The sequence below is a fragment of the Natrix helvetica genome, assembly GCF_964273705.1.
Source record: "Natrix helvetica genome assembly, chromosome: Z".
NCBI classification, from domain to species: Eukaryota; Metazoa; Chordata; class Lepidosauria; order Squamata; family Natricidae; genus Natrix; species Natrix helvetica.
In genome coordinates, this window is record NC_138554.1 from 92,661,243 (window position 1) to 92,680,077 (window position 18,835).

The 18,835-nt window shown below is 41.1% G+C and overlaps 1 protein-coding gene across 2 annotated transcripts in view; it reads right to left on the reverse strand.

Annotated features, from left to right (window-relative positions):
• RARB (retinoic acid receptor beta) overlaps positions 1-18,835 on the reverse strand; it is a 114,791-nt gene that overhangs the window by 60,219 nt on the left and 35,737 nt on the right. For both annotated transcript variants that reach the window (XM_081933739.1, XM_081933740.1), the window contains exon 2: positions 11,669-11,817. In XM_081933739.1, the coding sequence (XP_081789865.1) occupies positions 11,669-11,817 (149 nt within the window). The remainder of the gene's footprint in view (positions 1-11,668; positions 11,818-18,835) is intronic.

The window sequence follows — 18,835 nt, forward strand, 5'->3', positions numbered from 1 at the left end:
ACTGTGAGCCCCAGTAGATCAGGCCCTTGAGAGGCAAGAGCTGTGGGCAGGAAATCCCAGGAAGTACCTTACAATGGGTCCCCCATCACATCCCGATAGCTCTAGGGGAGATGGAAGAGGAAGGAGAGAATTGTAGTTTGGATTGCCTACGAAATCTGGCTGGAGAAATGGAAGGCGAGGAAGGATTGAAGCCTCTGGGTAGAGACCTAGAGTCGGGCTAGGCCCGACTGGACCTGTGAGGGCTGGGCTTAATGGCTTGGGCCTGCCTTGGCAATCTTCTTCTCTAATGTGTGCTGCTGGCGTTGTTTGTCGCACATGGCAGCTCTAGATGGGTGCTGGGCAGCCAAAGGTTTGGAAACCACCGCTCTTGTCCTGGGATCACTTTCCTCCACCCCCGTGGCCATTCTGTTGCTACTCATGCCTCCAATGCATTGACAACAGCCGCTGCAAATTCCACTTTAACACCAGCAGGTGTTGGGGCAACGGGGGAACAGGAAGGCTGCCTCCAAAACTGTCTGTCTATTCCTTGCTGACCTTGATATGTGTCTGCAATGCAGGGCTTGTCAGTGCAGCATCGAGGCTTCCAAAATGGCCACCGCCTGATGGGCAGCCTCACGCAGTCAACAGCCGCTGCTAATGAAATGCGGTGCGGCGCTCTGACAGCCGTGCTGACAGCCACTTTTGTCGAGTCTTGCCTCGCCAATATAGCTGTTCACGAGCCTCGCCTCACCACCTTGCAGCCTCCCCCAGAGAGCTGCAAAGGATGGAGCCTGTCACCCCTGTAAGTACAGGGACCGGACAGATCTCCATGTGGCCACAGGGATAAGAGCCAGGAGCCGAACTGGTGCTCCAACCCTGCCCGGAGACAATGCTTCGATGGTCCTTTTAACACCAGCAGCTCGGTTAATTTAGAATTTTTGTTTAATAAGCCAATTAGTCAAATTGTAATTATTTCCTCGAATGGAGCCAATTGAAGAATCTGCTTAGACCAAAGACTGAAAGTAAACTGGAGAGCCGAGGGGAGGAAGAGGTGTATTAAAGAATTCCCCTCAGTCTTTGGACCAATCAGACTTTGACGATATCCCACACATAGCCCCTCCCGCATCACACATCTTTTACACATTGCCAGTAAACATCCAGCAATAACAAACTGTAACAAACTAATAATTTGTTGCTCTTTTAGAGCACTCCAGATGAACTATTAGTAGTAGGTAGGTGGCAGTGATGGGTTTCTGCCGGTTCGCACTGGCTCGGGAGAACCGGATGGTGAAAGTTACCGATCTGATGAGAGGAGGTTCGACCGGTTGACCCGGAAGTAACTTCCGGAACGCCTGCCCCGGCCCTGTAGTTCACTCGCTACCTCCCCCCGCACATCCTATCCCAATTTGGTGTCAAATCCAATACCTGGGAGTGGAGGTGGTAAATTGAGAAGTATGGAGAGGTCCAGTGGCACAATCCACCAGACAGCAGCGGCAAGCTCAGGAGTTTTCTCCTGGATTCCCCTCCATCCTCCAATCTCCAAAGTACTTTCCCCAACATGTGATAGCTTTATACTGGATTCCCCTCCACCCTCCAATCTCCAAAGTACTTTCCCCAACATGTGATAGCTTTCTACTGGATTCCCCTCTGTCTTGCCTCCTCCGATCTCCCAAGGTACTTTCCCCAACGTGCGATAGCTTTCTACTGGATTCCCCTATGGCTTGCCTCCTCCGATCTCCCAAAGTACTTTCCCCAATGTGCGATAGCTTTCTACTGGATTCACCTCTATCTTGCCCCCTCTGATCTCCCAAAGTACTTTCCCCAACGCGCGATAGCTTTCAACTGGATTCCCCTCTGTCTTGCCTCCTCCGATCTCCCAAGGTTCTTTCCCCAGCATGCGATAGCTTTCTACTGGATTCCTTTCTGTCCTGTCTTCTCCGATCTCCCTAATTTCAGCCCTTAATCCTCCAGTTGTCTATTTTTGGGAGGTTTTCCCCTCTCTTCCCCCCCCCCTTCATAGGAGTCCCAAAAAATGTTGCCACATGGCTTGGGGTGGTGGTGGTCATGTGACTGAGTGTGCATGAGTGATGTCAAGTTGGCCATACCCATCTGATAACATGACTTCCAAGCCACACCCACAAAATAGACCACACCCACAGAATAGGTTCTAAAAAAATTTTGAAACCCACCACTGGTAGGTGGTATATTTGTTTATATTATGCCTTTATTATTTTTACAAATAACTGATGGCAGCGAGCACATCCAATACATCTTCCACCTTCTATTTTCTCAACAACAATAACCCTATGAGGTGAATTGGGCTGAGATAGTGACTGGTCCAAAGTTACCCAGCTGACTTTCATGGCTAAGTGAACACAAGAACTCACATTCTTCCGCTTTCTAGACTAGTATCTTACCACTAGACCAACTGGCTCTCATTATTCATAGTAGTCATTTGGTATTCTATTCTTTGTATGGAACGTTGGCTAAAAATTCCAAGAGCTGGATTACAATGTATTTGGAGAATGCCAGGATGGAAAAGTGTTATACCCCTGGGAAGAAAGGATATAATTTGTTGCAGTCCCAAAATGGGAATTTATGTGGTTGAATTCTCTGTTGGAAGAATAGGATAGAAATGTAATACAAATGTTACAGACAGATAGACAAAGTACAACCATATTCAGCTACATTTAACTCTTATTTTCTTCCTCTTTAACTTTTTAAGGCAAAACTTTTAGTAAGCTGAAACATATAATTATGGTCACTTGTAAAATAATTCAGCTTCACTGATTTAGAAGAAAGCCACCAAATACATTTCAAACACTTAAGATTTGTTGCTATTTAAGATGGATTTCAAATGCAAATAAAGTTGCCATGTCTGGTCATGAGAAAAGCTATTTATGTTAACAGCTTCAATCCTCAAAAGTGTGTTATGTCATAAGCCCCATTAAAACTAATGGAGCCTGTACTATCACAGTGACTTGTGAATTGCAACTTATGGCTTTTTCTAAGCTGATCTGGCAGTGGGAAATGACAGAAAATGACACCCAGTCTTACTTTAAGAGTCCTTTTCATGACCAGAGAAAGTAATCTGCGAATATATATTTATCCCAATATTATTGTGATTCAAACACTCCTTGTGATAGGAAGAAAAATAATGTGCACCATGAAATAATATTGTTTTGTCAAGTCTTGGTTCTCAGTGGTATGTAATACATAATGAAATTTCTGAAAATAGAACAAGAACAAAAATAAACTAAAAAATAATGGCTCTAGTGTTATAATCTCAGCCCTTCTTCCTTTTTATATGTGATCAGCTTCAAGTTATTTACATGCTTTATAACATCACAACCTGGAAATTGTTGTTTAATTTTGATTTATTTTGGTCTAAATTTATCCAAGCTAAACTGGTAATTATTTATGGGAAAATTAATGTGAACAAATTAGATTACTTCAGTTTCAATGGCACCATAAGAAAAGAATGAACAGCACGCTGCTTATTTCGGGATCCTTTGAAATACATTTTGTTAAGGAAATGAAAAACTGGAACCCGAGAGAAAAATATGCAATCAATTTCAAAAATTGCAATTTCTGCAGTTTGAAACCAAATGGTTGAATGAGTTGAGTAACATTATCAAGGCACGAATGCAAAGTTTGTCCATGTTTGAGAAATCAGACTTTTGATTTGAAAGACTGACAACTCATTACATACAAAAAGTATGTAAAAGATATAAATGCTAATCTGTTCAAAATAACAAAGAAAAAAGAAGCTTCCAATGTAATTTGTAGATCCAGATAAAGCATCACATGGGAACAAAGAACATGGAAAAAAAATTAGTTCTTCGGTTCTTGGTTGAGCTCCAAACTTTTGGGATACCTTTTGTATAAAAAGCAGCAGGATCACTTTCTTTCATCCCCAAGAAACAATTAAACATATTATTGTCAGAAAATTTGAATCATTTTGTCACGTCAGTATATGACAAAGATGGCCAAAAATAAAAGGGGCATAGCTGACAGTCCAGGTTTGAGATATAAGTGACACGCAATGAGGTGAGCTCCCATTACTTTCCCCGGGTCCTGCCTGTTACTTACCCCAGGTCCTATTTGAAAACATGCAAATGTGATATTATTAGGTACATTTTGATGAGAAGGTAACAGGGTTCCAGTATACCATCATGCTGGCCACATGACCACAGAAATGTCTTTGGACAATGTTGGCTGCCTCAGCTAAGAAACAGAGATGAGCACTGCCCCCTAAAGTTGGACATAATTGGACAGGAGGAATTTTACCCTTTCTTTAAACTTCTAAATCAAACACTGTTAGCTCCCCAAATCAACTCCACCATATTACCTTCAGGGAAATGCAAACTATGATGGAAACTACCCACACACAAAAAAATATCTAATGCTATGTGAAATGTGGATTAAACGTAGAGGAATATAAATATTCATATTTTGCTATGAAAAGTAGACTGTAGTAGATCCACTAAAATTAATAGGATAAGAGTGAGAAGATTTTGAAAGTTTTAAGGTTAAGTCAAATTAAATTAAACTTACTCAATTCTTCTAGTGTCTTTGCCAAAAATAAATAACTATAAAAGTATAAATTGAGTTGAACATTATCTCTCTTTTCTGAATATTTATATCTTTTACTTTTGAAATGAATTTGTTTCCAAACTAAAACATTTATCAATCTACAAAGAATTGTAGATTGTGTGTGGGGGGGGGGGGGGGGAGAGAGAGAATGAGTGAATGGGTAAATCTTCCATTTTTTGGTCTGAATTTCTTCTAGTCATGTTTGCTACATATTTAGTTGATGCCAGAAATGTGAATCATGTTTCAGTACCAAAAGAACGTTGCCTTCTAATGTTTAGAACAAGAGACAAGTCTCCAATAGATGGTTATATGTGCCAAAAACCTTGTTTTTTTCTATTTACTAGCACAATACCACCATTATTTGGGGTAAGTGCTTGGTATACTCTTTCCTCCCCCATAAATCTTTTGCAGGCTGTGTTAGAAAGAAGAAAAGTAGTACCAAAAAGCTAGAGTTTTAAGCAACAACATTAGAATTGTTGAGTCTAGCATATACTGCAAGCTGAAAGTCAAGAAACAGATCAGGAAAAACATAATTTTAGTGAAAAGAAATTATGCTTGTAAATATTAAGAATGCATTTATATTAATTACAGTTTAAAGTTATTTTCTATTTTGATTAATTGGTCCTTCATAAGATTTAATCATAAATTTCATTTATACCGTATAGTGGCTGCAACATGTATTTGTCATAGAAATATTGCACCTGAATATCGTTAAAAATTAAAATTCAGTTTAAGCCACCAAGGTTTCTGATTTTCCTTTCCTCAAGGTCATCGGCTTGTCAACTGAGACTTCAGCCAAAACCGCAGTTTAACTTGCCTAATCATAGCACGATGCGATACCAGAGATGAATGTGAAGTCCTCATACTAATGTATCCTATGAGGTTAGACTGAACAGTTTTAATTCATGGCACAATCAACATACTATCTGATAAATAATGATTAGAAGGACCTATCTGTTAATGTGCAGCACTGTGACAGTGAACAAGATTGATAATACAACAGTTTTGTCATATGGGCATACTTTCACATTTTAAATAAAAAACATGAGATGAAACTACATAATGTACATAGCAACTCACAAAAACTCCCCTTCTTCCAGCTTGCTGTACTGATGGGAGTCCTAATTGAAATATAGCTTTTATCTTCCCCAAGGAACCGAAAAATTTGTTATCCGCCCAAATGTATATAAACATGGTGTGTAAATATTATTATATATTTAAGTAAATAATATTACCATAATATAATCAAAATTACAATAAGTATCCAAGCTTGGAAAATTTGAAATGCAAAAAATCAGATTGCAAAGAATAATAGAGGTCAACTGGGGAAGATGTTGATTGGCCAATATGGGATTAAGAAAGGCTGAAGGAGAAGAAGGAAATTCTCTATTAGAGAAGACTCCAAAATGAAGACTCTAAGAAAAAATTATAGGGGAAAAAACAAATATTTAAAAGTTATGTTTATCAAGAAGAGAGGTAATATATTTAGTTATGTTACTAACTAACTACTTTAGTCAAGAGGTTCAGCTTAGAAGGATTTGATAATAAAGAGTAAGAGGAAATGGTGATTACATGTAGTCAAACAATAAACATTGCACTAGGTTTTAAAAGTAATTACAGGTGTATATCAATAAAACTACAAGGCTGACAAGGAGAAAAGCTAATAGAATTCTCTGCAAAAATCAAAACCAAGAATTAGGTTTTTTTAGCGGTTATTTATACATAAATTATCTATATATAAAAGTGTAAATAAAAAAGCTACATGATATAAAATGTGCAGAGGTAAACAAGCAAAATCAGGTTTTTGAGAATTCCTCTATGTAAGATCCATCATACTCAGAGGAACCAATTCGGAGGTCCTTTTTTTAAATACTTTCTTTGGTCAAGTGTGATTACACACACAGGGAATTCATCTCCAGTGCAGAAGCTCTCAGTGCAACAGAGATAATAAGTTTTTACCAGTCCCAGACTATGAATCAAATTGAAGTTTAACGATTAACAACAATAATACCAATGGGTGGGAGGGGGGAGTAAAGAAGATAATAAGAAAAAATAATGATACTACACCCAAATCCATATAGACATTAGGCAGCACTGTGAGAATCAGGTATTCTCTACTCTACTCCTGATGCTATGCTGTCAAATATAGTAAGAGCTGCTCCTTCAATAAAACATCCAGATCTACACACATCGTCTGTTTTATTGGAAGATAGGTGGGTTTTGATGCATGTCAAGCTGCCCACAGAGTAACATGTAACAAAGACAGAACAGGTATGTGTGTGTGTGTATGTGTGTGTGTACATATACACATACATACATGTGTGTATATACACACACATGTATATATACATATATACATATATACATATATACATATATACATATATACATATATACATACATACATACATACATACATACATACATACATACATACAATGGAGAGAGTACACCGTCTTGTGCTAATTTCCTGGGTATTAGATGTAACTTTCCCTAGCTTCACTGTCTATTTGTAAAAAGTTGGCAATTCACCTATAAGTATGAACAGGCACAGTGAGCTGAATCAGTTTAGAGCAGGGGAATCAAACTTAATTTCATTGGGAGCCCATTAGTATTATGGTTGCCCTCAAAGGGCCAGTAGCATGTAACATTATGATGACTCACAGCAGCCAGGTGGGCATGGCAGGTAACTGTCGCTGAGTGGTCACAGCCGGGTCGCCATAACTTGGTGCTTGGTGGACATGGCCAGGTCGACGCTGCTCACTGGGCACTGCTGATTTGGGACCCCTGGGTCAGGATAGAACAAGTCGCACCAGTTAACTTGCTGTGGAGACAATTTGCTGCCACACAAGTTTGTCTCCCAAATTGCTGGCAGCCAGGTGTGTGGGCACACACACAGCATTCCATGTTTGGGAACTTTTATTCAGAGAAAGGAGAGGGCCTTCTCCTCAAGCCCAGGCATGATTGGCAGTCTGTAAGCTCAGATGTGAATAAGTCTCCAAGCTTGGAAGAGAGTGAGTGTGTGTGTGTCTGTGTGTGTGTGTGTGTAGTCCCCATTTCTAATTAAGTGTGGTAAACATGCTGGCTTGTTAGGGCAGCTTTCCCTCTTGCAGCTCCCTCTCCACCCCCTCCTTCTCTTTAGAGATCTGTCAAGTCAGAAGTTGGACTCAGAGGAAACTGCTTCCTGCAAACCTTCTCCTTTGTGCTCAGCATCGCTCGGCTTCCTGCGGGAGGGGGCAAGGCTGGTTGGGGGATCCAGAGGTTTCCAGCGGAGGAAAGACAAACTAGGGCGAGCATCAAAACATCATTCATCAGAGGAGCCTCGCCATCCCTCTATGCCACGCAGAGGAACCCCAGATGGTGGTGGAGTCCTGGCCAGCGGAGGGAAAGTGCACAGCCCAGTCTTTGAGCTCCCGGGAACTTGCAGCCCATCCCAGGTCTGCTTCCCTGAGGAGGCACCTGGCCACACTTACTTCCTCGAGGTTGCTACTGCTGTGCTCACTGTCCTTGATCAGGTTGCTCATGGTGGCTTCCTGGAGGTCCCTACACAGGTCCTGATCCAATACTGGCCTCCTGCCTATCCCTGGCCTTGCAGGCTGGGAACATGTGGCAGCAGAAAGCAAAGTGTGGGGGTCAGAGGGAGGCGCACTCCATCTCCATGCAAGGAGACCTGGCTTTGTAAACAAAGCATCCTCAGAGATAGGATGAGAGAGTAGCAAGAGAGGCCAGGAGGAGGTAGCAAGGGGCATGGCAAAAGGGCAGCAGGGTTGGTGGTGGCCAAGTGCTAAGGCAGGACTTGCTTCACGCCCTCTCATTCCCATCTCCTTCCTTCCTTTCCTTCCTTCCTTCCTCTTTCCTTTTCATTCCCATCTCCTTCCTTCGTCCCTTTTTTTTCTCATTCCTTTTCTTTCCCAACTCCTTACTTCCTTCCCTACCTCAGTTCTTTTCATTCCCATCTCCTTCCTTCGTCCCTTTTTTCTCTCATTCCTTTTCTTTCCCAACTCCTTACTTCCTTCCCTACCTCAGTTCTTTTTATTCCCATCTCCTTCCTTCCTTTCTGCCTCCCTCCCTCCCATTCTCATTTACTTCCTTCCTGCCTCCCTCTCTCCCATTCTCATTTCCTTCCTTTCTTCCTCCCTCCCTCCACACCTAGGAAAGGATGAGAGAGGGCAGAGGGTGGCAGCACTGACAGTGCCCTTGGCATTCCCATGTAGGGGCAGGGCAGGAGATGGGACGAGGGCTGTCCCAGTGAACAGGAAGCATTCACTGGCTGTAGGTTCAGCCATGGAGGTGACAATGGCACTGTTGGTGGGCACAATGCTGCTGATGGGGCTCTATGCACTGGTCTACTACAGCTTTGTGGCGACAGTGCTCATTGCATATCAGCTTCGCATCAGTCCCTGCTGTTTGCCACCTGCTGTGTATGCACCCAACTGGGCTGGGGTGGGCCGGGGAGGCGGGGGCAGCCCATTACTGACTCCAGGACAATCCTACAGGCCAGATGTAACCACAGGCCTTGAGTTTGACATGTCTGGTTTAGAGTGAAGAATTTCTGGAATGATGGTATTAATGCTAAGCTGAAAGAGAAGATTCTACTTTGAGAGTAAATTGGAGTCTTCTATCACTTGTGAGTAAAGTCATACGACAATGGCACAGATCTACTACATTGCTGGTATTCATCACCTTAAACTTAGTACATACATCTTGTTCATTCAAGTATACTCTCTGGTTCAGCAGATCACAGGGAAAGTAAATTTGATTTCCCATTACATCTAAAGATTGGAAAGTGTGAGAGTAAAGAATATCAGAAGTACTTTGAATTTGCAGCTCCTTGGTGATATAACGATGCTTTTTTGCCTTTCCCAATAGAAAAATCAGGGCCAAACAGAGCTTCTGGAAAATGCTGTCTCAAGGCACCAAGTCCTTATAGCTGTTGACTGGTGTATGTTCAAAGGAGGATAATGACTTTATAGAGAATAATAACAATAATTTATTAAGCTTGTATGCCTTCCAATTCTCAACAACTCTACAAGCTGGGTAGGAAGGACTATCAAACTAAATTTGATTTACCAGATAAAGAATCATCATTCTCAAACTAAGCAATGGAAAAGGATGGGCAGGAACTCAAGATGAATCAAAATAAATAAGTGATAGAAATAACATGTTTATGCCTGAGATTAGAATGGTTGTTGTATGAGTATGTTCCACTGGATATTTAGAACTGATGCATGCATAATTCAACTACCATCTTAAGCATCTAAAGATAAGTAGTCAAAAAAAAAAACCATCCAGATCATTAACCAAGACTAGACTACTGTAAAATTAGGATAAAGTTTGTGAAATCAAAGTGATGAAAATATGATGGTTTCCTTGATGACTTAAAAATTAGTAGGGGACGTTTTCTGATCTCTAGAGCTATTCAATTATTTTAATGTAAATCCTATATTGCCCATTCCTTAATATTATGCAGCTGATTATTAATGATTTTAAAAAAAAGAATAATAAAGGATTAATTCACTGGGGAAGGAGATTTTTATAAAACGAAACAGACTTCTTGGCTACTTTATGGAGGTAAAGGAGCATACAAATATTGCTTCAATCCACTGAGCAAATGAGGTGATAAAGTAAATAGTTAGAATCATTCACACTCTCCAAATCAGCTCAACCCACAATAAATTGATCGTGATAACCAAAGATGGACTGATTTCAGCTATTTTAATTTAAAGGCAGATCGGTTGATCACTAAATCCAAAAGGTGTCCTATCTCCTTCATTTTGTTATTTTTTCTAAGTGATGTTCTAGGTTGCTACTTTGGTATAATGGAAGTCTTCACAGCATAATGGAGGTCTGAAAAAAAATAGACTGAGATCTGCCTCCTTTACTTCTTTATAGATTAGTGAAAAACTATTACATAATACTCAGGTTCACCTTAAGGTCAATCAGTCATCAATCAAATCCATGTATACTTCCAATATTGAAAAATTAAAGAAATGTTTAGTAAGACTATAGTTTTCTATTCACTGAAATAATTGGATATTGTAAAATCCCAATCAGAACTTTACTTTTAAAAAAGTTCACAAATATAACCATTTAGTCCATGTGGAGGCTAAAATCAACTTTGAAGAACAACTGTGGGTCAACATACATACTGTATAAGCAGATAGGCCTACGCACAGATGCAATTTAGCATTGAAAAACTATTAATAAAGTGAAAAGCAATATCATAGGTAACATTTGAAGAAAATAAAAGCACCATTCTTTGTTATCAGTTTCCTTCACGTGTAATTTTCAAAGTATTTTTTGAGACACTAAACCATTCGGGCTGCACTGTGATATTTTAAGCGGTTCTTTTTCAGCTGCCACAATACTTCAAGTTGTGGATTATTCATGTGTTCTGCCAAATTCTCTGTATTGCACAAAATAAAGGTCTAATGGAGCCTCTGAGTCTGTATAATTTCAACAGCACTGACTCTGCAACAATTTAACTAATTATGTCAGTGATTCACCATAACAAGCAGGATGGAAGTACAATATTAAACCCTTAAAAAACATGAAAAGTCATACCAAATTTGATTACTAAGAAAAATAAGCACTTCAGCTATGCAGAATATATCCTTTAAAGTTGATTGCTAACTATATAATGCAAAAGATAAAAGATAACAATATAGCTGTCAAATATTCTATAGGAATCTTATCTATACACAAGGTCTTGACTGCTTCAAGTGTCTTTTTCATCTCTCCTGTTATCTATTTACAAACTTCTCTATGGTCACCGTTGTTTGTTGTCATACATGGCATAAATATAGTACTACTGTAAAACTACTGACTCCCTCTTCCTTAAAATACCTATTGCATATAACATATTCATTTAAGCTAGAATTCACATCCTTTTAGCCATATACATATTATTATTAAATGGCTTTACTATTATATATTTCTCTGTTATACATTTCTGCTATATATTTCTCTGTTTCCAATCCCTCCCATTGCTTTTGTATGATTGTGTATTTTGAAAGTAATCCTGTTATTAGGCTTTTGTCGCCATGAAAGGAATGCAAACAGCAACATTTAACTGAGATGTTTGGACACTCACCTTACACCCCTCACAAGCACTGACACCATAGTGATATCCAGAAGATTTGTCCTGACAAACAAAACAGGGCTTGTAAACACGAGGGGGAGGAAGCGGGGAAGGTGGACTGGGAACAAGCTCCTCAGAACTGGTGCTCTGAGTTTCAATTGCTAAAAAGAGAGAAAGAGAGAGAGAAAGAGAAAGGTAATTTTAGTGCATTTAACTATTGACATTGCTGTGGTACAGTGCTAATAGCAGAGAGAAGTTAAGACTTTCATTAACTGCCTGTCCTTTTCCCAAGTCTTCAAAATACACATAATAAATTCAGAGAATACCTGAAGTTTTTTTATCTTTTTATGTATGCTGACATTTATAGCACTATAACCACACACATACACAGAGAGAGAGAGAGAGAGAGAGACAGACAGACAATATCATTCAATCAACATAATCCCAGACTACCTCAAACTGATCAAGAAATGAATCCACATTGATCCCATCAATTTAGCGATATCCAGTATAGTTTTTTAAAAAAAGTCAAAATGGCCCATCTAATGGTGTATCAAAGCTTTTTCTTTTCAAATGTGCATTACACCACCAAGGCTGCCATCAATTTTCATTTAATCACAATTCTGCAAAGAATCTGAGTGAATAAAATATTTCATATACAAAAAGTTAAATATGATAATTTGCTTGTATCTCTCTTTCCTCCACCTTAATTTGCCAAAAATTCTCTGCTAAAATAAAAAAGGAGTAAAAACTATTAAAAACAATATTGTGAGGAGCGGTACATTATAAACTATAGTGCATATAGAAGCCACTCTGAGTGGCTATTTTTTTTACAATCGTGGTGGCACAGAAACAATTCTGAATTCAGTCTCTTTTGAAAAGTTATAAACTTGATGATTTGTCTCCTTGTCCTCTCTGCTTTTCTTGTTTGGATGAATAACCTGTCAGATCTATGGGATATGAGGGAGACAAGTTACCATTCTGGTTTGAACTGGAAAGAAGAGCCTGAACCTAAGTACAGGAACTATAAGATGGAGTCAACTCAAAGCAACTGCTTACCACCAAACAACTAAATTCTCATATCTTATTAAGTGGATATACTGAAAAGGAAAAATGGATTTAGATTACAGAAATTTAGTGATCTGATATATTTATTTTAACACCCATTTAGGGTGGAGATTTCTTGCTAATCCCCTGTTCATCTAGTGAGGGGGAGGGAATTTTTGTAAAAAAATGTTTGGGCTACCTTAGACAGCAACTAAGTCACATTACAGAGTTCCCAGTACCTTATAGTACTTTTTCCTCCTAGGAGAATTATCATTTGTGAACTATCACATTGAGCTCCTAGATGAAAAGCAACTTAAGCAAAATCTCTCTGTTACATATTATGTTAAATATGTATGTATAGTATGATTGGCCCTAATAAAGATACAGCTGTCAGCAAGCAGAAACATCTATTGCTGACACCTATCTCACCATAGTGAAATCGGAAAAAATATATGTGCAGAATTAGACTTGGTTTACACTTCAAAAGCACAGGAAATTCCAAGTGGGAAATCCCAAGATTGAGAATCAAAAATAACCTTGATAATAAAATTGAGACTTCCAGGAAGATGGCCAACTGAATTCAAACCTAGGATGGGATCCCTGAAAGGTTTTTCCCTAGGCTGTAGATCTTCAACTACTAATGGAAGGAATTCCTTCAGTTTATGATTCTCCTGGTTTAGGGAGAGTCTTAGAATTACTCCCCAAGATCCTCAGATCCTCCGCTGAGGTTTGCAAATAACTGCAGGAGCTGCGATGTAAAAGGGATTTTTACACTGATACTTAAGATTCCTTCCCTATCCTACTCCATTACTTTTGGAGAGGCTGGTCTCTTGGCTTTCCTCCCTCCTTTCCTTGATTTTTTTCCAAACTTGTTGTCCAACTAAATGGGCTAAAGACAGATGTGTGTTTTAAAGCACAAACTGTTTTGCAAAGATATGTACTGATATGAGGAAAAGGTTCAAGTGGGTGGGAGGAATTTTGACCCTCTTTCAAGTTTATTTTTTCAAAATTGGTTCTATAACTGGACATAAAGTTTATTAGAACAGAAATTGTAATTGGAGCAAAGAAGGAAGCAGGAGGCTTTAGGAAGACAGCATTATAGCAATTCAAGTTTTTGATGAAATTTTCTTATTTTCCTTATTTTCATATATTGGGTTTAAATCAACCCAAAGGCAATACATTTGTTCAACATAATCTGTACGTAGAGTATGGGAACTTATATCATTTTTTCCACAAAGTTTTGCTATAGTCCAGATGTTACTGGGCTGAGTAGTGCAATTTTATATATTTCATATGGTTATGTAATAATTCACATTCTTTTCACAAGACAAGTTATTAGTTTTACTGACCCAACTGATGGATATAATATATGTTGTGGGTTCTTCCAGTATATGTAATATGTTTTGCCTAATTGCATATAAAAAGAGAGTTAGGGTTAGGGTTAGGGTTGGGATAAAGCTCACTTTGTGTTTCCCAGCAAACGTTTAAAAGATTTCTGCAGCAGGGCAGGAAAAAGCACAATGGATGTGAGGTGTGCCCACACAAGCTACGAATTCATTTTCCCCTTTCAAATCCAGATTGTTGTACAGGTTCAAGATAGATAATTGAAGATTAAAAATCTTCATTATTCGGCCTTTTTTTTGGCCGTTTTTTTTCCAGGCCATTTACGGCTGTTTTTCAACTATTTTCAGGTTGTTTTTCAAGCCGTTTTTGGGCATTTCCAGGCCATTTTGGATGTTGAATAGTAGTAAATAAATAAAGAGGGAATTGTACCTTGTTGTGGCCTTTGACTCAATTTTCCTCTCTATTTATTTACTACTACTGAACATCCAAAAGGGCCAAAATGGGTGGGGGTGGGGCTAGCCAGTGGTGGAATTAGCCAGTTCACCGAACTGGATAGAATTTTAACAACCAGTTCACCCAAACCAGTACGAACTGGCTGAAGCCCACCTCTGCTTATAACTGCTTGATAAAGTTAGAGAAGAAATATATTTTACTTCATGAAGACAAACTGAAATAACCATTCACTTACCTAAAGGGTCATTCTCTGTGCGCTGTGCGAGAGTCCAAGCATGGATCAAATTAGTCTCATTGCTCAAGGACGGAGGTAATTATTTTCTTTAACCACGCCTCCTGGTCCTCATTAATGCCAGTTTTTTGACAAGATCTAGAACTGGAGAAGGATGATGATGAGATGAAAGCCAGATTGTCTCTGGTGCCTCCGAAATTCTGGACCTGAAGACCCTGGGTGTGGTTGGATTCTCCCACAGCGCACAGAGAATGACCCTTCAGGTAAGCCAATGGTCATTCTCCTGTGTACTGCTTGGAGTGTCCAAGCATGGGACACACCGAAGTTAACTGTCACTAGGCGGGAAGAAGGTCTGTCCAGGGTGTCGGTCGTGGATATAACTCACTGCAAGACTCTTCTACCGAATGATGCCTCAGCGGAGGCAAATGTGTCCAATCTATAGTTTCTGACAAATGGTGATGGGGACGACCATATTGCCACTCTGCAGAGCTTGCCTATTGTTGCCTAGGTTGCCCAGGCTGTGATGGTGGCCGTGCTCCTCATGGAATGAGCAATGATATGGCAAGGAACTGTCTTAGGCTTGTGCTCATATGCTGACATGATGCACTCCCTCAGCCATCTGCCGATAGTTGAGGATGTTACCTTTCGTCCCATGGACCCCGGCTGGAAGGACACGAAAAGGGCCTCAGATCTGCAGAATTCTGCTGTTTGTTTAATATATCTACGCAGGACATGTCTGACGTCCAGAGTATGCCAGACCCTTTCCCTCAGATGTTTTTTGCGTGGGCAAAAGTTTGGCAAATTTCCTCCTGTGCCCTGTGAAACCAGGAGTTAATTTTTGGGATAAATGCCGGGTCCAGGCAAAGCACAACTCTGTCCGGATGTATAATGCATAAGTCCTCCCAGACCAAAAGGTCCTGATATTCTCCTTGCCAAAGTTATAGCAATGAGAAAAACTGTTTTGAGTGTGAAGTGTCAGAGGGAGGCTGCGCGAAGAGGCTCGAAGGGAGCTGAAGTCAGCGCCTGAAGAACTACCGCTAGCTGCCAGGTTGGGTAATGGTGAACCACCAGAGGGCATTAGTTGGAGGTGTCCTTGAGGAAACTCCGGACCTTTGGAAATCTGCTGAGAGGCTGTGTTGAATCTCCAGACCAAACGGTGGACAGGGCAGTGACCTGACGACGGAGGGTGTTGGAAGCTAACCCCTTGTCAAAACCCTCCTGCAGAAAGTCCAAAATGTGTGGAACAAACACTGTGACCGGATCAATATGATGAGTGTCACACCACCTGGCAAACATGACCCATGTTGAATTGTAAATTCCGGTGGTGGAAGGTCACCTGGATGGTACTGGTCACCTTGTCCGAGAAACTGTCTCTTCTCAAGAGGTCCCCCTCAAGTGCCAGACAGCCAAATGGAGCCACTGGGGGTCTGAGTGGACAATGGCCCCCTGGCTGAGGGAGACCTGACCAGAACGGATTTGCCAAGGTTTGGTCACAGAGAGTCTGACAAGGTCGACATACCAGGACCCCCTGGACCAATGGGGTGCCACCAGGAGCACCTCTGTCCCCTCCGCGATGATCTTGGGGACCACTTGTGATAGGTAGAGGCGGAAATGTGTACAAAAGTCCCAGAGGCCATTTACAACAAAGGGCATCTGTCTCCTCTGCCCGGGGCAAGCGAAAGCAGGAGAAGAAGCGGTGCAGTTGCGTGTTCTCTTGGGTGGCGAACAGGTCGATCACAGGGGTGCCGAATTTCTGCGACAACTGGCAAAACAGAACCGGGTGCAGGTGCCACTCTGCATGGTCTATGTTGGTGCTGCTCAACCAGTCCAACTGGGTGTTGTCTGCCCCTGAGATGTGATCGGCTTGGATGGCACTCCACCCACCTGTCTAGAGTCTCTGCTTCCACCACGAGGGCCCTGGATCTCGTGCCTCCTTGGCGGTTAATATCTGCCTTGCTGACCACATTGTCCATCATCAACAGCACATGTTGGGGGTGAATGTCCTGCTTGAAGTGACGTAGAGTGAGTTTTGCTGCTCTCATCTCTAGCCAGTTGATGTTGTGAGCTGATTTGTCCTGATACTACCTGCCCTGTGTCACTTGATGTTCCAGGTGGGCGCCTCAGCCAAACAGGCTAGCATCTCTTGTGATAACTACTTGCTTTGGTTCCTTGAAGAGGTGACCTTTCATCATGGCCGGTGATCACCACCACTGGAAGGACCTCTTCACATTCAGGGAGAATAGGATCTTCACTGTGGAGTGCTTCTGTTGGCTCTGTTGGCCCTGTTGGCAGCAGGAACCATTGACGCTCTAGGGAATGAAGTCATGCCCACAGAACTAATGAGATGCACTATATAATTGTTCCTAATAATTGCGAGAGGAACAGCACAGGAACCTGCCTCATTCACTGAATCTTGCGAACTAGGGCCCCCAGGCTTATCTGTCCTGAGACAGGAACACTCTGCAGATTGAGGTATCGATCACCGCCCCTAGGTGGAAAGCCTGGTGGTTGGGCTTAGATGACTTTTCTCTAGGTTCACAGAGAACCCGTGGTTCTGTATGGTCCTCATGGTGGACTGGAGATCCCATAAGGCTTTTTTCCTGGATGATGACTGGATTAGTATGTCGTCTAGGTAACACTGGAGTCTTATGGGTCTGCGCCTAAGGTGTGCCACGATGACAGAGAGAATTTTGGTGAAGGTCCTGGGGGTTGCACTTCCTTGCCTTCCTGCCCCTTCCTGAAGCCCTGATCTGAATGGGGGTCTGAGAGGGGCTTGGTATACCGTGGTTGCTGGTGGAAGGCTGCTCCAGATCCACAGGCACAGATGCTTCAGCCATCCCGAGCTGTGCATGAGGCAATTGAGGATCTAGGGCTCCGTTCGAATTCAACAAGAACCAGATGGAATGGTGTAAAGTGGAACCGGAGCCTTGGTGGCAGGGACGTGCGGTCAGGGGAGGCAGAGCCTCACCTCTCTTCATGAAATAATAGTATATAATATTATTATTATTATTATTATTATTATTATTGTTGTTGTTGTTGTTGTTGTTGTTGTTGTTGTTGTTGTTGTTATATTATATACATCCGTCCGTCCGCGCCCGGGAGCTGCAGAGGCAGAAATGTCGGCGCTCCCGGATGACGAAGCCACGAAAGCGATTGGGGAACCCAGACTGGGGAACCCATCCGGAGCGCCGACAACATTTCTGCCTCCGCAGCTCGCGGGCGCGGACGGACGGAGGTAGCCAGAGTGGTGCCGAGGCAGTCCGGTGGGCGAGCGACCGAGGATCAGGCTGCCTGATCCTCCATCGCTCGCTCGCTCTTTCGTCCGCCCAGACCGCCTCGGCGTCGCTCTGGCTACATCCATCCGTGGTTATAATTATATTACAATTATAATTATATTATAATAAAGCATCTATTTTTATCTGGTTATTGCATTCCTACTTCATAGTAAAAGCAACATTTGAGCAACATTTGAAGTTATTTTGCCAAACAGGTATCATGTAAATATGAAAGAGAACTAGGTATACAATATCTTCTAGCATATTTTACCCTTGCATTATGCAAGGATATAATCACAAATTGATGTAAAACTCAAGCATGAAATTAAACATCCTTAGGCAAAGGTTTCTACTTCTCTCTGGCACTTTGGGAAATGAGAAGCCTTTGAATTAGTGGGAGATAGGAGGGAGGACATGGTCATAAAAGCTCAGAATAGTCTTCTAGAGAAAAAAACAGCTTACTGATTCAGATATATTACACGGAATATTTTCCATGTTTCTTAACCTTGGCCCCATATTTCTATTTTTCAAAAATTTTAACTCTTTGAATTGTGAAATATTATCAAGGTTTTTTTTTGTTCCCCACAATAAAGATGATAACAATTATGTGCAAATTGAATGAAAACCTGAATGGGTAGGGAAAAGATGCAAGTAGATGGAAATATAAAAAATGATACCTATGGAAGGGGAGCTGATATGGAAGACTATATATATGGCATGGCTGGAATTTCTCACTTTTCCGTTTTGTTGGGCATATTTGGGGAATGGGTTGTTGTTATCTTAGACATAAATGGACAAGGGGGGAACTATTGTAGAGCTTATGTTATG